The sequence below is a fragment of the Haplochromis burtoni genome, unplaced genomic scaffold (genome assembly GCF_018398535.1).
Source record: "Haplochromis burtoni strain Fernald_Lab_line unplaced genomic scaffold, NCSU_Asbu1 Contig_16, whole genome shotgun sequence".
Lineage (NCBI taxonomy): Eukaryota > Metazoa > Chordata > Actinopteri > Cichliformes > Cichlidae > Haplochromis > Haplochromis burtoni.
In genome coordinates, this window is record NW_024582377.1 from 1,846,050 (window position 1) to 1,863,879 (window position 17,830).

Genomic DNA, 17,830 nt, shown 5'->3' on the forward strand with positions numbered 1-17,830 from the left:
TCAAATCTGATAACGGCCCACAGTTCAAATCTGAGCTGTTCAGAGAATATTGTGAAACTAATGGAATCAAACACATAAGAACTACACCAAAATGGGCTCAAGCAAATGGAGAAGTGGAACGGCAAAATGCATCATTGATGAAAAGAATCAGGATCGCACAAGCCGAAGGACTTGACTGGAAGCGAGAGCTAAGAAAATATGTAACAGTGTATCGCAGCATTGAACATCCAACCACGGGCAAAAGTCCAGCAGAACTACTGTTCAACCGCAAAATGAGAGGAAAGTTACCGAACATCAGTGAGGCAAAAACAACGGAGCTGGACGTGCGTGACAGAGACGCTGAACAGAAAGGAAAATCAAAGATTTATGCTGATGAACGAAGGGGAGCTGAGTATTCAAAAGTTGACTCGGGAGACACAGTGCTGGTTCAACAAGACAAAGTGGACAAGTTTACAACACCATTCAACGCAACACCACACAAAGTTGTAAGCAGAACTGGAAACCAAGTCATTATTGAATCACCAACAGGAGCTCGCTATCACCGGAATACCACACATGTGAAGAAATACGAGACGAATGAGACCAGAGAAGGACACTATGACACAATACCTGAAAGGGAGGAAGGTGAAACACCCACAAAGACTGACACCTTCACTCCAACACCACAAGAGGGCTCCCAGGGGCCAGAGAGACCAAGTAGATCACAGAGGGCTAAAAAGATACCCGAGAGGTTTCGTGATTTTGTGGTGAAATGAACTATAATATGTTAAGGTGAAGAGGTAATTTAAAGTTGGCAAGTTTCAAGTTCATATGTGTATTTCGACATGTATATATTGAAAAAAGAAAGGTACATGTGTGGTGAGACAGTTAGATTATATACTTGTTAGAAAGTAAGACAAGAAGAATGTTCAGTGTTGAAAAAAAAAAAAAAAGACATCAAAGTTATTACAACTAAAGTTTGAGTCTAAGGAAAAGGGGGATGTCATGTATTGATATGGCTATGTCTTAAGGTGATGACCTTTGAACCGGAGGTTGTTGTGGTCCGGGGGGAGCCCCGTTAAGTGGCTAGTTGTAAGATGGACAGTGTTCAATAAAGCAACATAAAGACCGTGCTTTATGTCCTGATTCAATTCAGAGTGCTCTGCCTAATTTAGTAATAAGGTGAGCATACAACAGGTCCCTGAAGTTATGTGACTATAGTGTCTGCTGGTTGTTCATCATAAAAGGCTGAAAGCTACGGATACAGCGCTTTTTTAACAGTGCCACCTCCACCCCAGACTCAGGAACGCTTTCCCTGTGGGCGGGAGATCTGTGGACTCGGTTCTCTTAAAGGAAAAAACTAAACAGCTGTTACTATTGAATAAAAAACAACGGAATTGATGGAGACGGCTAGCACAACCATTGTAACGAGCATATCAATAAAGTTTATACAAAAAAAAGTCTACCTCGTGTCCTTGGCAACAACCTTTGACCCAAACATTCCCAGCAGGTTACTGGAGCTACTCATCTTTCAGTGTTATTATTTGCCCTCAGCTTTTCCTCTTTGTTCTAGCACTCGGTTGTTGTAGCAGCGATGCCGACGAATAAAGCCTCCAACCCTAAAAAGGCCAAAGGCGGGTAAGTGTGCGTTTTGTTGTTGTTAGCCGAGCTGAAGTACAAACGGAAACTTGAACTCCTCTTTGGGTTTTGTTTCAGGAAAGAAAAGAAGGAAGGCAAACGGGACTCGAAAACGGACAAAGAGTCGGACGTGGAGAAGGCCAAGGCCAACGCCGTCCTGTGGGAGCTGAGGTTAAAGGTCACCGAGCAGTCCCTGAGGGACTACACCGAGTCTTGTCAGAAGGTGGCACGCGCAAACGAGCATCTCACCAATCAGCTGTACCACGCGGAGAAAGACGCGATCCATATAGCAGGCCACTGGGAGAGACAGCTGGCAGCTAAAGAGGAAAAGGTCCCGGAATAACTCAACTGAACATTTTAAAGCAGTGCTAACCGAAAGTACAATAAAAGCTAATACAAAATTGTCAAACTTTCATATGTTAGGTGTAAATCAGGGGTGTCAAACATAAGGCTGGAGGGCCAGAATCGGCCCAACAAAGACTCCAATCTGGCCCTCTATGACTTTGGAAAGGAGGGCGTAAATGTAGGATTTTTCTACTGATATAGACTTCAGACCAAAGATGAAGCCAAAATTAATCAAGTCATAGATAACCAATCAAATGATGGAAAAGTTTCTGTTTTTTCACTATTTACTACAAAAATGTATGCTTTATATCCACAGTGGAAAAAAAATGAATAAGAAATTTAAAGTGAATTAAGCAAACCTTTATGTTTTATAATAGTTTAGGCAATGTGCTACCAGAACGTTTTGAGTAATATTACACATTAATTTCTTATAATTTAAACCAACATTTAAATTATCAGTTGTGCTGACAGATTTCTGTCATTTACTACTGTAGCATTTCTTTATATGTAGAAAACTGAGACTTACTGCTGAAATTGCACTTCTTTTCTTTTATGAAGATATCTCAAGGATTAAATGTGTACTTAAAGTTCTTTCCACCAACAGAAAGGGGAGATTTACTGGACTGGCCCATTTAAGATCAAAGTTGGTAGATTAGGATAATTTCTACTTTCTATATACAACACCATAAAAAAAATAATAATTTATTGAATAAAGAACAAAAATACTGCCGACCTGCCCTATAATGACACCAACCTCTCTCCCAAAAACCTTGGTAGTCCTAACGAGGATCACCCTGTACAATCGCCAGTACCTAGTGTCCTAATTCCTAGTTCCCATCTTAGCACCCCCATTTTATCATTATTTCTATTTGTATTTTATTAATTACCTCTCCTTTTCAGCATTCTTATTGCTATCAAGAAGTAGTAGAAATTGTAGCAGCAGTAGTGATGGTGGGAGTGGTGTTATTACTAATGTTATTATTAATTATATTATTATAATTGTTGTTGTTGTGATTTTTTGATATCACATATATTCACATATGGAAAAACATCAGTAATTTCCACATTTCTACTTTTTTCTCAAAATTGATTTTTGACTTTATTTTTTAATATGATCAACAATATTTTTTCTTTCTTAATGTGGCCCTAATATTCCGTCGTAATCTTTCACAGTAAAACACTCTCTGTTTAAAAAAGCTCAAAGTGTGCAGTGTGTGGCCCATGAATATGTAAAATTAGGTTGACAGCCCTCATGTAAGTGATCAATGTGGTGTTTTCTTGGATGATTTAAACTGTCACTTTACAGATTTGTGTGCTGGAGAAGGCCTTACAAACTCAGCAGGCACTTGCCCGAGAAGAGAAGGACAAATTGGTGAGTTCATATAAAACTCAGCCACACTAAAAGAAAGACAGGCACTTTCACATCTGGTCCACGAAACATGCTCCACATGCCTAGTATGTACATGGCAGAAAACTCCAGTAGAGCTTGTGATTTACTGTACTCGTGTTAAACCTGTAGCATCACAAAAATGTGCTGCGCTGTGTCTCAACAGCTGTCTTGTGTGCAATTATGTGGATATTTATTATGTAAGAAAACAACCAAACAAAGTGACCATAAAGCAAAAAACAAACCCCACACATTCCAAGTTACATGGTCCAATGTTATTTAAATCCACGTCAGTGGCTACAGGGGGGAAAAGCATAATTTAAAAGTGCTTGGTTGGAGAAAAGCAGTCTCGTTGCTGGTCTTGATGTGTTAACCATACCTCACATATCACACATATCCTTGCGCTAAAATGCAAAGGAACTTTTGACTCTTCCATCCCTGCACTCAGCTTCTTATAATTAAAATAAAGAAATTTTGCATTGCTTGCTTGACAAGTGGAGACAAAAAAAATGTACAGAAAGCCTTTTGCTAGCAGCTGTTTTCCATCCTCCAGCTCTTTTTACATGATGGATGAAAAAAGAAGCCTGGTTTGGACCAACTTAAAACAAGCCTGTTACATAAATGTATGGACCTCTCACATACGATCAGTCAGTGGAAAATTCTGTGGCTAACTCCAGAGATGTGACCCAAAACATGCTGTTTACAGCCCTTTTCTTACTGTAAGGTCACATGAGCTGAATGCTTAATCCTTCCTGGAAGACATCGAGTTGGCCTAGGATGCAGCGTTGGCATATAGAGCCTATTTTTGCCACCCTCTCTTGGCTTTCAGTGAAATGTAGAATTCATTTTTTCGTGGACTCTACATGGTCTGGCTTATACTACAGGCCTGCAGCCTCTTTAATTATGTTATCAGTGTTTTTTAACTGTTCTTAAAACCAAGAGGTGACCACGTTTTTGATGTTTTAGCAACCAAACTGTGGAACAGCCTTTCCCCTTCCATCAGGTTGGCTGATTCAGTAGTTTTTGCTAAAAGCTCATTTTTGTAGGTTATTGTTTCCATAAACATTCATTCCATAGCTTCTATGTCAGTATGACTGCTTATCTCTGTGTAATGTATGTTTTGATGACTATCCAAACTATTCCAATAGTGATGCACTTTGCATCTGTGTTTTAAAACAGTTATTTTTATAACTGTCCTGCATATGTTCAATTTGCAGCATCAGGAAAAGACATATTTAGGCTGTACTAATCGCTGTGAACTTTAAACTGGAAGGTATTTTTGGAAGGCTTGACCACTTGATAGATCCCACACAGTGAAAATTGCAGATGACGCAAACCAGCTTGTGTAAATACTGTCGACTGGCTCTCTGAAGTCGACGAATGCGAACGGAGTTATCTGCAGAATAACGATTAGGCCTAACGTTGTAATCAGATGGTTGATAGCCTCTCATTTACTCGTCATGTACATGTTTGTGGGTGCGTGTTTTTCTAGTTTCTCATGACTTTGGTCATTTTGTCACATTTTGCTCAGACTGGCTTCTCCACAGTAGCATCTTGAGGTATTTAGCACGAGTGATCTGTGCTGAAGTCAGTTTGCAAAAGAGCATTGGCCATTTGAACTCCACGATGAAATCTTCCTAAGTATTACAAGCTGCACTTGTGGGACGTTTGCACCAGACCCAGTCTAAGTGGATTTATGTGTACAGTTGAGACATGGCATTTAATACCCAGGATTCTGTTTTTGTGTCTGTGTGTGTGTTTGTCTAATTCAAAAGGTCAGTGAGCTTAACATGATCCAGGAAGAAATGAGGAAGATGAAAGACATAGAAGTCCAAAGGGAGCAGGATATCGTTCACGTGAGGACACACAAAAAAAACCACACAAAAAATACTTATTACATGTAAGGATATTAAAATGTGACCAGTAACCATGGTTTTTCATATTCCAGATGAAACAAAGCAGCGATGATGCTTACAAGAAGCTAATGCAACACCTAAGAGAGAAGGAGGATCAGTTCTTAAAAGAAATGGTAGGAAGTCAGGAATATAATCCAAAAATTCTCCCCCGGGTTTGGAACTACACTTACTGGTCAACTTTGTTAGCTATGTCTTGCTAGGACCAGCTTGGACCCCCTTTTGGTTTTAGAAATGTCTTCATTCTTCACGGCATAGATTTAACAAGGTGCTGGAAACATTCCTCAGAGATTTCGGTCCATATTAACATGACAGCAACACAGTTTCTGCAGATCTGTGATGTGAATCTTCCGTTCCACCTTGTCCCAAAAGTGCTCTTCCTATCGGCTTAAAGCAGTCTGGCCATTCTTCTCTCATGTCTGGTATCAACAAGACATTTTCTCCAACAGAACCGCTGCTCACTGCAAATTCTCTCGTTTTTTGGCTGCTGTCTGTAAACTCTAGAGTGAAAAATCCTGAGCAGAGCAGCAATTTCTGAAACACTCAGAACCATTTGGTACCAAATGGTCAAAGTCACTTAAATTACCTTTTTCCCATCTGATGCTCGGTTTGACCAGGTACAAATGTCTAAGTGCAAAAGATGTTGGTGAAAAAGAAGCTTTAATATTGAAAGGTGAAAGAGTGAAAAAGCTGTAAATTTCCCTTCAGGAACGCTTGGAGAAAGAAACAAAGGCACGTAGTCAAACAATGGCCAAGATGGCGGAGGACCACCGTGAAGCCATTGTGTGAGTCCTTTGTTTGTTTGTTTTGCTGTCACTTTACAGTCTAATTTTGCTCTATAAATTGCACTGTCATGCAAAGTGCAAAGAGAAAATAATTTACTCATATGAGTGATTATGTATAAAAATAGATTTCGCTAGAACTGATGTTATTTTTTGACCACGCCGGCTCGTCATGTTCCAAGGAACACATCCTCAGCCATGCTGCAGCGAGGAAAAAGTAAAGTGTGTGTGTGGAAGACCATAGTTTATTACTTTTGAGGCCATAAGATGTGCACTGCCTCTGCTGTGTTTAGTTATTTTTTACAGCTCATAAAACATTTACATTGATACTGGTGTGGTCCTGTCGGTTTGATCTTGGTGTCGGTAATTGATTTAATTTTGGACACATGTGGGTGATCTTAAAAAGTCAAGTGCAGTCATTCAGTAAATTCACTTTACGAGGCTTACAAAAGAAAATGTCCTTATTATATTATTGTAATATGCACTACTTAATAACTTTGAAATATGCAGTCATGGTAAAAATAATATTTCCTTTGAATTACATTCAAGTTTTGTGTATCAGGACATCAACAGATGACATATTCGTCAAGGACATCCTTTAATGAACAAAAACGAAGCCAGAACAAAGAAGCAGTGTGTGAAAAACTAAGTACATCCCCACCACCTTTATTGTCTGTTTAAAATACACTGAGCTGAAGTATAATGAAATGTGCTGTATGAATAAAATTGCCATCGTCATTTAGCAGAAATAACGTTACTGTGTGACCGTGTGCCTCTTATATCATTGTGGAGGAATTCTGACCCACTTTTCTTTACAGTTTTGCTTCAGTTTATTGAGGTTTGCAGCAATTATTCATGCGCAGCTTAAGATCATTTCACTCGGGTTAAAGGTGGCGCTTTGACCAGGTCATTGTTAGTCTTTTTCCTTTTTTTGGCCATTCTGTTGTAGATTTGATGCTGTGCTCGGGATCATTGTCCTGACCACTGGCATGACCGAGTCAAGCCTTAGCTATCAGACAGGTGGCCTCTCATTTTGAGTCTAGAATACTTTGGTGTACAGAGGAGTTCGTGGTCGACTCAATGACTGCAAGGTGCCCAGGTTCTGTAAAACAAGCCCAAACCATCACTCCTCCACCACCATGCTTGGCAGTCGGTTTGAGGTATTTGTGCTGATATCTTGTGTTTGCTTGTCATGAAATGTGGCACTATAAATTATGGGCAACAACTCAATTTTGGTCTTGTTTCTCCAAAGGATATTGTTCTAGAGGTTTTGTGGTTTGTCTAAGATGCATCTTTGCAAACCGAAGTCATACTGACATGTCTTTTTTTAGAAAGACGAGGCAAAGATGCAATACTTTGTTTGTTTGTTTGTTTTTTGTACTGTAGTTACATGCTAACTGGGGCCTTAGTAGTCTTTTTTTAATTTCTCTTAGCTGGAACATCTACTTTTGCAAAGATTGGCAACTTCCTTGAGTGTTTTCCACTTGTGAACAATCCTTCACTGTAGAAGGACTTCAGATTGTTTAAAATGACCTAATAACCGTTCCCAGATTCTCTGAGATCATTGCCGATATTTTTCCTAATTGGAATTGTGTCTACACACATCTGAATGCACCAGATGAACAAACTGCCAAAACCTTTGCTTCTGTGAACATGGTCACATTTCATATCAGTTGAGTAGCAGCATCTGACTGATAGTTGCTCTCATGATCTCTGTGTAACTAGTACTTAGTTTTCCCCATACACTGCTTCATCAGCCAAGTTGTTCTTGACTCAGTATAATATGCCATGTTTTATAGATCATCTGAGGTTGTGTTTATCTAATTTTAAGTGCTCATAAAGACTAAACACTGATGCACAAAACCTTAGAACTGACAGGGTTTATACTTTTATTTTCATTTTTTGGACTGTATTTCACAAATAAATAAATGAATATTTCTTTTTGCAGCAGGCTAGGAATTGACTGCAAATACTGCTGAACACAATATCAAGACTGGTGCGTGTTCATAACTGTTGATTCATTTTTCAGTGTCTCTCTTTTATGCTGTAAACTGTTTAGGCGATTGAAAGATGCTTTGCACTCTGTGATCAAGGAGCGCGATTGCCTCATTGACAAGCTGAAATATCACATAAAGGAGGCAGAGGATCTGCAGAAGTTAGCAAAGTTACTGACTGAGGAAAACACCTCACTGGCATTGGACAAGGTATGTTTAAACCAAAGGACAGCAAACACCAGAGTAGCTATTAGGCACCAGCAGTCCCTGGACAGAGGCCATTCATCTCCATAAAGACATTTTAAATCACTTTCAGTTATGAAACACTTGTCAGATCTGTGCAGAATATATTTCAGGTGGTTTTTCCCTTGTGTTGTTTACTTGTGCTGATCCTGTGTATTTTGCTTGTGGTCCCACTCCCACCCCCCTCATCTTCTGACTACTATCCAGCCTCTCAGCGGTCAGTGGTTGTGGTGAGTTTCCACTGGTGTCTGGGTTCAAATAAAGTAGCTTATCCTTGGCCGTTTTCTGGCTGTGATTCTTAAACATAAATAAATGCTGGGCACATTAATCTTACCTCTGATGATGACAGCTAATCAGTAGAGTAAACCTGGCTTACTGAAACTTTGACCACTCACTGAGCAGAACAGGCTGGAACACAAGTCAATATCTGTTCCTTGTTCTACACTGGAATAAAAGTGAGAGGATTTTCTAAAATTAACTCTGTGTTATCCGTTTCCTGCTCACCTAGAGCATGCTGGAGTTGACGGTAAAGGACAACGCAGCACAGATGGGGACTCAAAAACAGAAGCTAACTGAACTGAGGGCCGAGGTGGCTTCCCTGGAGGAGGCCCTACAGCTCAAAGCCGTGGAGATTGAGCAGCAGGAGAAGAAGGAGAAGGCGAACCTGGTCACCATCCAGGCCAGCCAGGTGGAGCTGGACAAGCTGCAGAAAGTGCTCGCGATGCGAGAAAAGGAAATGAAGCATGTGAAGCAACTGGCGAGCACCATTGTAGCAAAGCGCCAAGAGCTGGAGGAGTTCTTCCATGAAGCACTGGGTCATGTGAGGAAGGAGATCAAGGACAGCAGGCTCCAATACAGACAGGAGGCACTGCAGAGTTATCGTAGGAGGTTTAGAGAAGCCACAGCAGGAAAGATAAAGTTCCCACCCATCCGCACCTTCCATAAAACTGCCCACAGTACCAACTCTGTCTATTCAGACATGGAGGCGGCTGCGACATGGTAGGTCTCCTGCCCTTCTCATCATTTCCATACGCTGTGTGTATCTTCCTGATATTTTTAATTCCTTATGTTTACTAGTGCTGATTCCCAGCTTGTTCAGTGGTCAGCAAACATCTTTGTGGTTCATATTCATTAAGTAAAGGAATTTACACAACAAAAGTGACACTGAAATGTGATTTCATCTGCTTGTCTTGAAGGACGGATCAACCGGGGAGCGAAGTTGAAATCTCTGATCTCACTTGGGAGCAAAAGGAACAAGTGCTCCGGCTTCTCTTTGCTAAAATGAATGGATGCAGAGAAAGGTAATGAAACGCTGCAATTATTTGTTTATGTTTGACTTAGCAGAAGTCGTGCTGGGCGCTTTGTTCGCTCATTGACTTCATCCCGATTTTAATACATTCGAATCCTTTTGTAATCCCCCAGAATGAACTGACACTGCTGCGGCAATTAACTCTGAAGAACAAAGTGCAGGGACACTGTGCAGAGGTTCAGTCACAGCTTCTGATGACTCCTCCCTCTTTTTAATGTTTTAAACAGCCATTTTCTCAGCAGAAGAGGATACCATAAAACATCAGTTAGGCTTCAAGCAATTTTCTTTTCCATGCAGCTGCTTAAAAAGAATGAAGAAAGAGTCTGGGCACAATAGTAAAAATAGGCCCAGGCCGCAGAGTCGTGTGCTTGGAAACAAACATCTGGTCACGTCGATTTGCTTTCACCCTATTGGCCTCTCTTCACGTGCACTCGCAGCTTATTTTGTTCTTTGAACACTTGTGGTCAGAGAGCAGCTGGTAACATGATTTTCAGGAAGGAGTGTGCAGGAGAGCTGGATGTATAGGGGCAAGGCAGGCATGAGGAGAAGTATATTCAGGTTAACCTCGGTCTGGCAGCTAGACCAGCAGAATAACACAGAACATTTGGCAGCTGAAGTTTGCAGCATGCAAATCCATGTGAGTTGTGCTGACCCGGAGTAACCCCTTCGCTAGACAGGCTGGAGGCCTCAGTGAAAAGACACCACTGTGCTAAAACATGACTTTTCACTGTGAGGTTCTGTATTTAACCGCAACTCCGCATCTTCCTGACAGCCAAGTCAGCCGACAGGTGGCTCTGCCGGCCTCCACTGAGAAGAGGAGCTTCACGGAGAGCGATGTAGCCGGGTAAGACGCTGAAGGAATGCACAAGAATAAAAACTGTGCCTCATCCTTGCAATTAAGAAGCCCTTTAAGATTTATTGGTCCCCACATTCCATGTTTAGCCAAAAAAGCAGCGGCTGTGAGAACATGAGTGCCTACATGTGATTTATCAACACAGTGGCATGATGATGACTTTCTTCCAGAATTAGAGAGGAGCTGTCCCCGGCGACCATGAGCACCCCGGCGCCATCAGAGTCCACGCTGCCAGCCGCCCAGCCAGATACACACATCACGTGACCTCCGAGTGGCCTCTGTGTCTCACATTAAACTGTGCTTGCGTGTTTCCTCAAGAGTGTTAACACAACTAGAATATAGGATGTTTGTTTGTGCTTGTTCAAAATATCTTACCGTGCACGCATGTGCGGTGTGGCATGTGAGTGCTTTTGCACGTTCTGTCTGTTGTACCTCAGTTTAAAAAAGAAAAGAAAGAAAATATTTTTGTGACTACAGAGTGCTGATAAGGACACATGCACCAGGTGACATGAGGATTTCAGTTTGCCCACACACCTCATTACCTCCACTTACATCCTTTCTTTGCGCCTTCCAGCAAGGATGTGACAAGCAGTTGGAACAGGAGTAGCATCTTATAAGCCGAATAGCCGGGTCACCTGTACAAATGACCCCCCACCCACACTCACCCGTGTGGTAAGTGGTTAAAAAGAATGGATGGATAGATGTTTTGTTTTTTTTTAAATCATTTTTGAGGGGTTTTATCTTTTATTATGATAGAAAAGGTGAAAGTAGATTGGAAAGCTGGAAGAGAGCAGCAAATGGCTCAGGGCTGTTTCAAACCCAGGCCTGTAAAATTTACAGCTTATCGGTCAGTTGCTCAATCCGGTGAGCTATAGTGTTGCCTGTGTATTAATAGATTTGATATAAAGTGTCAGCACATTGACTCTCTCTTATCTGATAAGTCATATACACAATACTAGAACGTAAGCTTGATGAGTATCAGTACAGTGCAGGTGCAGCATTTGCACATTAAGACACTTGATGAATGGATAAACATGAGGCACGTTTACAGGAAGATGCCTCATTGAGGAGAAAAGGGGGTCATGGGAGGAGAGGTGTAAGATAGCATAATCAAAGGCAACCGGTGTGACTCCAGGCAGCTTTCATTTCTGTGAAACACAAACACAGCAAGTGTATAAGAGTTTCAGCAGGTGCTGTATTTCTGGAAATGACATTGACCCAATAATGTTACAGAACTTTTGGATTGCCTTAGTGTTGTCCCCTCACACAATAGCCACATCTACATATCTTATATAAAGTCTTTTAATCTGGGGATTATTTATTTATAACTTGTATTTATGAGCTATTCACAGGTGACATATGAATCTGCTTTTGCAAGTGGAGCGTTTGACGTCTCCTGGTTTACAAGAGTAATCAGCAGCGACTGGATGGAGCATTTAGCGTCCCATGGTAGGCATGGTAACGGCAGGACTTTTTAAGCTGGCATCTTCAGCTTTCCATTGTGCGGTGACTGTTTTGATCTGTGTGTAGAACTGGATGCCCTGAAGAGCAAAAATAAAAGCGTTTACATCAAATTAAGACAGCTGCTGTGTTTTTACTCTCACAGGCCCAACGACAGGATCCGTTCGTTTTAGTTGCCACTCACTTGTTTTCCGTAGAAGTTCGTGTCCCCTCTGAAGGATCCCCTCGATCCAGTGAAGGAGAACATTGGCAGCGGCACCGGGATTGGAACATTGACTCCCACCTGCAGAAAACAAGCATTGTCCCTTTCATTTCCATAAGTGTAAGGTTTGTAAAACAATTCCCTCAGGTCCTAAATTGCTAGGGACAAGCGAGACGCAGCTGATGAGAGATGCGGTACGTGCGTGCTGTTTACAAAGCAAGCTTACACGATCGCACAAAACAGAGATAAACCTGTGGCTTTTATTTGATGTGTGAAAACAAAGCGTGCTCTTACGAAAAAGGGAGGAAAACAAAAAATATATAAAAATAAAGTTTTGTTGCGAAAACACCAAGAGGCACGGCATGGTTGGTTTAGTGTGTTTTAAACAACGGGAATAGGTTTGCATACTTGGGCCTTTTGGCAAAGGTGCATGGGAGAAAAGAAAAAAAAACAAACAGAAAAGTAGATGTTTGTTGCATGGAGGTTTGGAGACGAGTACGGCACATGGCCTGCACAACATTCCCCGACATGTGAACAGCAAACACAGGGCATAACTAGGCTCCACAGGCAAACAAACAGGATGGCCATGTTTTTACTTAACTGTTAAATACGCACCTAGAAATCCCTTTTGAGATTTAATTTTAACAATTCTCACCACCAACTCCCCTCTTCCCCTGAATACTACCTGGAAAAGTTTCTATGCATCCCTATTTTTATTTAACAGAAGCATATTTGCTGTTGCTATTTGCGACTTTCTTGGGTGTGGATGTGGAGGGGAAAAAGGGGTTGCTTAAGGTGTGCATTTTGGGTAGGGAGCAAATAAGGGTATGCTCAACATGGAAAATAATTGTTTTTATTTAATGTGTGAAGGCTTTCAAACAAATATGATGTTCTCTCCGCTTGAGATGGTGCATAGAAACGACAGAGCGGCGTGAATGTCTCCTTTCTCCCTTGAACGAGCTGCACATTTGGACGCAGCGGCCACTCACCTGGCCCACATCCACCTCGTGAGTATATTTGCGTGCGGTGGCACCGTTTGTGGTGAAGATGGCTGTACCGTTGCCATAGGGGTTCTTGTTAACCAAACTGATGGCATTGTCCAGGGAGTCTGCCTCCAGAACGACCAGCACGGGCCCAAAGATCTCCTCGGTGTAGCACTTCATCTGAGGCTGAAAGAGCGCACAACGGAGCACTTTCACCGACTGCAGACATCTTTGTAATATCACTCACGTGCAAGTACTTTTAACACATGAAGCCTCATACTGTGACGTTGCCGAGGATGGTAGGTCCCACAAAGTTGCCGTTCTCGTAACCTTTGACTTTAATATTTCGGCCATCCAGTAGCAGCTTTGCTCCCTCCTCCACGCCGCTCTGGATCAGACTGCAGACTCTGTTCCTGGCTTGGGGAGAGATCAGAGGCCCCAGATCTGCACCAGGCTGGTCTCCTAGCAGGGCCCCAAAAAACAAACAGCTATAAGGTTACACGTTCTGTCACTTGACGGATGCGAACAAACTATGGGCACTGACATTTCGTTGGCCACAAAAGCCAGGACAAGGGGCACTTTGAGGCACTCCCTCTAAAATGGATTCTTGCGGGTTTCCTGTGTATTGTACAAATTAAACTTCATATCGCTGTAAACACACAGACTCATTCTCCATTTTACTTCACATCAACTTCTTTTCTCATAGGATTTGATCCTCTAGACCGCCATTTAGGCCCGAGCCGCAGATCTGGCCACAAATTTGCAGCATGGCTGACTCAACAAGCCCAGCTGACTCCCAATGTGAAGTTACAACAGGCCATAAGGCAAGAGGTGAGGTTAGGGCGGTGTGGGTGGCCCCGAGATGAATAAAACCAAAAAAGGACCTTGGGGGAAACGCGCTCAGGAGAACAGGAGAGGCCGAGGTGAAGGCGATGGGGCGTGGTACCTGCATCCACGCGCAGAGCTTTGGCACGTTCCACCAGCTCCGGCAGCCAGCTACGCGCCTCGCCCACCAGTATGGCTGTGGACAGAGCCATGCAGCGTTGTCCCGCTGCCCCGAACGCCGCGCCCACAAGCTGGTTCAGAGTGTTCTCCTTGTTGGCATCAGGCATCACCACACCATGGTTCTTGGCTCCCTACAGTACACAAGAAGTGGTTAGCCCTTTGCCGTTTGATCTCCACATTACAGCAACTGGTTAGTCACAAGCAGGGACATAAAAATCAGGGAATTAGATTAGAAACAAACGACCTACAAATTTCACATTGTAAACTTGGTCCACATTTCAGTCCACGTGAGGCAATGGAACATTTCCAGTTCGCAATCTGGGCCTTTTTAAATGTGATGCACAGCTGCACCATGCACATGCACTCCTCAGTACCATTGGGCGACACAAACACTTGAAACTGTTGGCCAATGCTGCCACCTTCTGGATGTTTAAAGCACATGTCAGACATTAAAACTGTTGCTCACCATGTTGGACTGCACCCTTTTGCCATTTTTAGAGCCCCTCTCATAAATATACTCCCCTGCTTGATTTGAGCCAACAAAGCTGATTGCCTTGATGGCCGGATGGTCACAGATGAAGTTCACAGCTGTAAGAGGAAGACAGTTACAGAGATGACTTAAGTAATGGCAGGTGATTACGGTTTATGATTTAGAGCAAATGTAGATATCTTCATTGTTACACACATTGTTTTTCTGCCAAGATAACTACATTTTCTATCTGAATGATGGATTAAAAAAAAAAAAAAAAAAAAGGATTTATTGGCGGTAATTTGAGGCTTTAAGCTTATTTGTCGAACATCTTTACATCTTACTGTAACATTACACAGCCACCAGCTCTTACCGTCGTGTTGGCCGTGGATGATGTTGAGCGTTCCATCTGGAGCGCCAGCATCCTGCAGCATCTTAGCCAGCAGCATGGCGCATGTGGGCACACGCTCCGAGGGCTTCAGCAGGTACGTGTTGCCACATACCATGCCCATAGGGAACATCCACAGGGGGATCATGGCCGGGAAGTTGAAGGGGGCAATGCCGGCACACACCCCAAGGGGAAGGCGATAGGTGTAAGTGTCCATGTCTTTGGTGATGGAGGGCAGGGTTTCCCCGAGCATCAGGGAGGTGATGCTGCAGGTGTGTTCTACCACCTCTGCACAGAAAGAAGTATGAACCATAGTATGGTCAGGTTTAGCAATTAAAGGATGACTGGCATCTTTTCATTTCATGAGATTTTGTCCTTATGTTCAACACCCCTGGCAGTAGTTGGTTATTTATGTGCACAGGCACGGCATTTAAACAAACGCATGTGTGTGTCAGCTGCTACACCAGGATAAAGTTAGCAAAGGTAGATATCGTGATCTGCATTTTATTAAAATGATGATTCAAGTATGATGTAAACATGAAATATTTTTATTATAATGACAACTCCAGCTGTCACAGATACATTATTTTTTATTCTAAGCCAATTTATACAACTACGTCAATAAAAAAACCAAACTTTTTTTTTTTTTTTTTTAAATGAACCGGGCATATGAAGATGATCTAAAACATCATCTCCATGAAAGAAATAACAGACATAACAAACCACATCAAATCACTGAATTTGAACTAATAATTTTTTCAGGAGCAACTTTGTTAATTCACATATTACTAAAAACTCATCTCCTTACTGTCCCAGGCCAATTGTTGCATGTTATTTACTATCATAGAAAGGCCTAAAAATATCAAAATTTAATCTTCCACAGAATCAGTCATGAAATAAACCACCCTCTGTCCCGCTTGTCCCATTTACAAGATGAAACAGATTCCTGTAAATGAGTTAAGAGCCTACACAAAATGCAAATATTTAACCACTTGTTGCTCAATGACAAAAAGGACATCTGTGTGCATGTGTGTGTCAGACACACTTACGCAATCCTCTGAACACATCTCCCTCTGCATCTGCAAGGGTCTTCCCCTGCTCCACTGTGATGGCCTTGGCAAGTTCTTTCTGAAACGCATGAGGACGCTTGTATGAATTCTCTGTATCAGCTATATAGCCTAAAGTCAAGTTTCACTCAAACAAGAGCTCTGAACTACTGTGGACGGACTAACATGCTGTCTGTCCATCTGTTCATTCATCCATCCAAGCACACGGCTGGAGTGGGGCTGGATACGAGCTGTCATATGGTGAGAGGTGGCGTGCACTCTGAACAAGTCACTAGCCTATTGCAGGGCTAACGCAGAGACATTGCCAGTCTAAAATCTCCAGTTAACCTAACACGCATGTCTTTGAACTTTGGGAGGAAGCCAGAGTACCCAGAGAGAAGAGGGAGACCTAAGAACCTCTCTCTGTGAGGCAACGGTGAGTCCACGCTCTTGTTTGATTCATTAATTAAACAAGGCTGAATGTGTTTTTACTTTCAGAGCACCTTACGGTGACTTACAATATTGTCCTTGATAAGCTGCTGATAGCGCAGAAAAACCTGCTGTCGAGCCAAGATGGAGGTCTCAGACCAGGAGCGAAAGGCTCTGGAGCATGAGTCTACAGCAGCCAGCATCTCCTCCTGGGTGGCTTTGGGCACGCAGGTGATCACCTCATTGGTAGCCTGTGAAAGTGGAAAAAAGTCATGATCTCTAAGCTGGATTTTTTTTTAAACACTAAAAATATTTTATACTGTGACTCTGCTCATTCAATAATGCCAAATCTGAACCTAAATGTTGACGTGGGACGCCCATCTACACAAACCAGTCTGGACCAGTATGTCCAGGTTAAGCAACTCCATACTGTACAAGCACAGTGTGGTGAGGCATCAGTATACATTCACCTCAACTAATAATGGATGTTGCCAAGAAATACTAGAAGTACTTACAGGATTGTGAATATCCAGCCATTCCGAGGACTTTGATTCAACAAACTTCCCATCAATAAACAGTTTGGTGGTGGGCTGTGAGGAAAGATACCAGCATTTACTCGTAGGGTTGATTATCTCTGAAATGTATTACCAGATTAACAGTTACTCATAAGCACTCACCACAGAGGAGGAGGAGTAGCAGCACAGTCGGCCGACTCTAAATGGAACCTGTGAAAGCGGCACAGCAGGAGTCAAATCGCTAAAAGTAGCAAAAACTGCAGTATTTATCCATCCTAGAAGTACAACGTGCTGTTTCATTTGCACATTTTGTCAACCAGCTGCAGCCTGTTGGCCGATTAGATTAATATGCAACTACTGAGTGTGGAGTTGTGAAAATGGGGACAAAGTCAAGCTGAGTGAAGGAATGCGGTCCAGGCTGCAGGTGCACGGGTAGACTTCTTTGCGCTTAAATGCACCTGCAGCTGAACACGAGTAGAAAAAATGTTATAAATCAGCTCTTGAAGGCATAAAATTATTACTTTTAATCCTCTTAAGATTTTTGAACTGAGGAAAAACGTTATTCCTCCTCTGTAAAGGAATGCACGGACATAACTTCTGCAGGACACTGTGTCAACAATCTGAGCTGACCACACGCTGCCACTTGCACTTTACCTTGGTCCTGAACGCTGATCTCAGAGCTGTTGACGCCATTCTGGGATATCATGTGCTACGCCGAACTGATTTGACCCACTGTGCAGGCAGGTAGCGCGGTGGCCAGCAGAAGACAGCATTCAGCTTTCCACCCCACAGATGTGAATCTCCTGTGGGCGGGCTCTGGGGAAATTGAGGCTTCCTAAAGGCTCCAAATTCGCCCTCTCACTAATAACGCAGCGTGATTGGGCTCTCG

At 42.5% G+C, this 17,830-nt stretch overlaps 3 protein-coding genes across 3 annotated transcripts in view; 1 reads left to right on the forward strand and 2 right to left on the reverse strand.

Moving 5' to 3' along the window:
• Positions 1-1,657, reverse strand: part of entpd5a (ectonucleoside triphosphate diphosphohydrolase 5a) — a gene marked incomplete in the record, with an annotated part of 22,788 nt that extends 21,131 nt beyond the window's left edge. Inside the window, 1 exon segment of the mRNA XM_042218224.1 lies at positions 1,563-1,657.
• si:ch211-163l21.10 (basal body-orientation factor 1) lies at positions 1,450-10,726 on the forward strand. Its single transcript, XM_005916762.3, has 11 exons — positions 1,450-1,617; positions 1,696-1,948; positions 3,269-3,334; positions 5,125-5,205; positions 5,298-5,378; positions 5,971-6,047; positions 8,104-8,248; positions 8,790-9,280; positions 9,478-9,582; positions 10,363-10,434; positions 10,614-10,726. The coding sequence occupies exons 1-11, from the start codon at positions 1,574-1,576 to the stop codon at positions 10,705-10,707; spliced, it is 1,509 nt and encodes a 502-aa protein (XP_005916824.1). The 5' UTR covers positions 1,450-1,573; the 3' UTR covers positions 10,708-10,726.
• Positions 10,727-11,729: 1,003 nt separating this feature from the next.
• On the reverse strand, positions 11,730-17,748 carry aldh6a1 (aldehyde dehydrogenase 6 family, member A1). The gene is made up of 12 exons (XM_005916765.3): positions 17,596-17,748; positions 17,104-17,151; positions 16,942-17,016; positions 16,516-16,677; positions 16,001-16,079; positions 14,937-15,239; positions 14,561-14,682; positions 14,036-14,225; positions 13,370-13,551; positions 13,096-13,275; positions 12,089-12,187; positions 11,730-11,984 (listed from the first exon to the last, which is right to left on the reverse strand). The coding sequence occupies exons 1-12, from the start codon at positions 17,632-17,634 to the stop codon at positions 11,880-11,882; spliced, it is 1,584 nt and encodes a 527-aa protein (XP_005916827.1). The 5' UTR covers positions 17,635-17,748; the 3' UTR covers positions 11,730-11,879.
• Between the last annotated feature and the right edge of the window lie 82 nt (positions 17,749-17,830).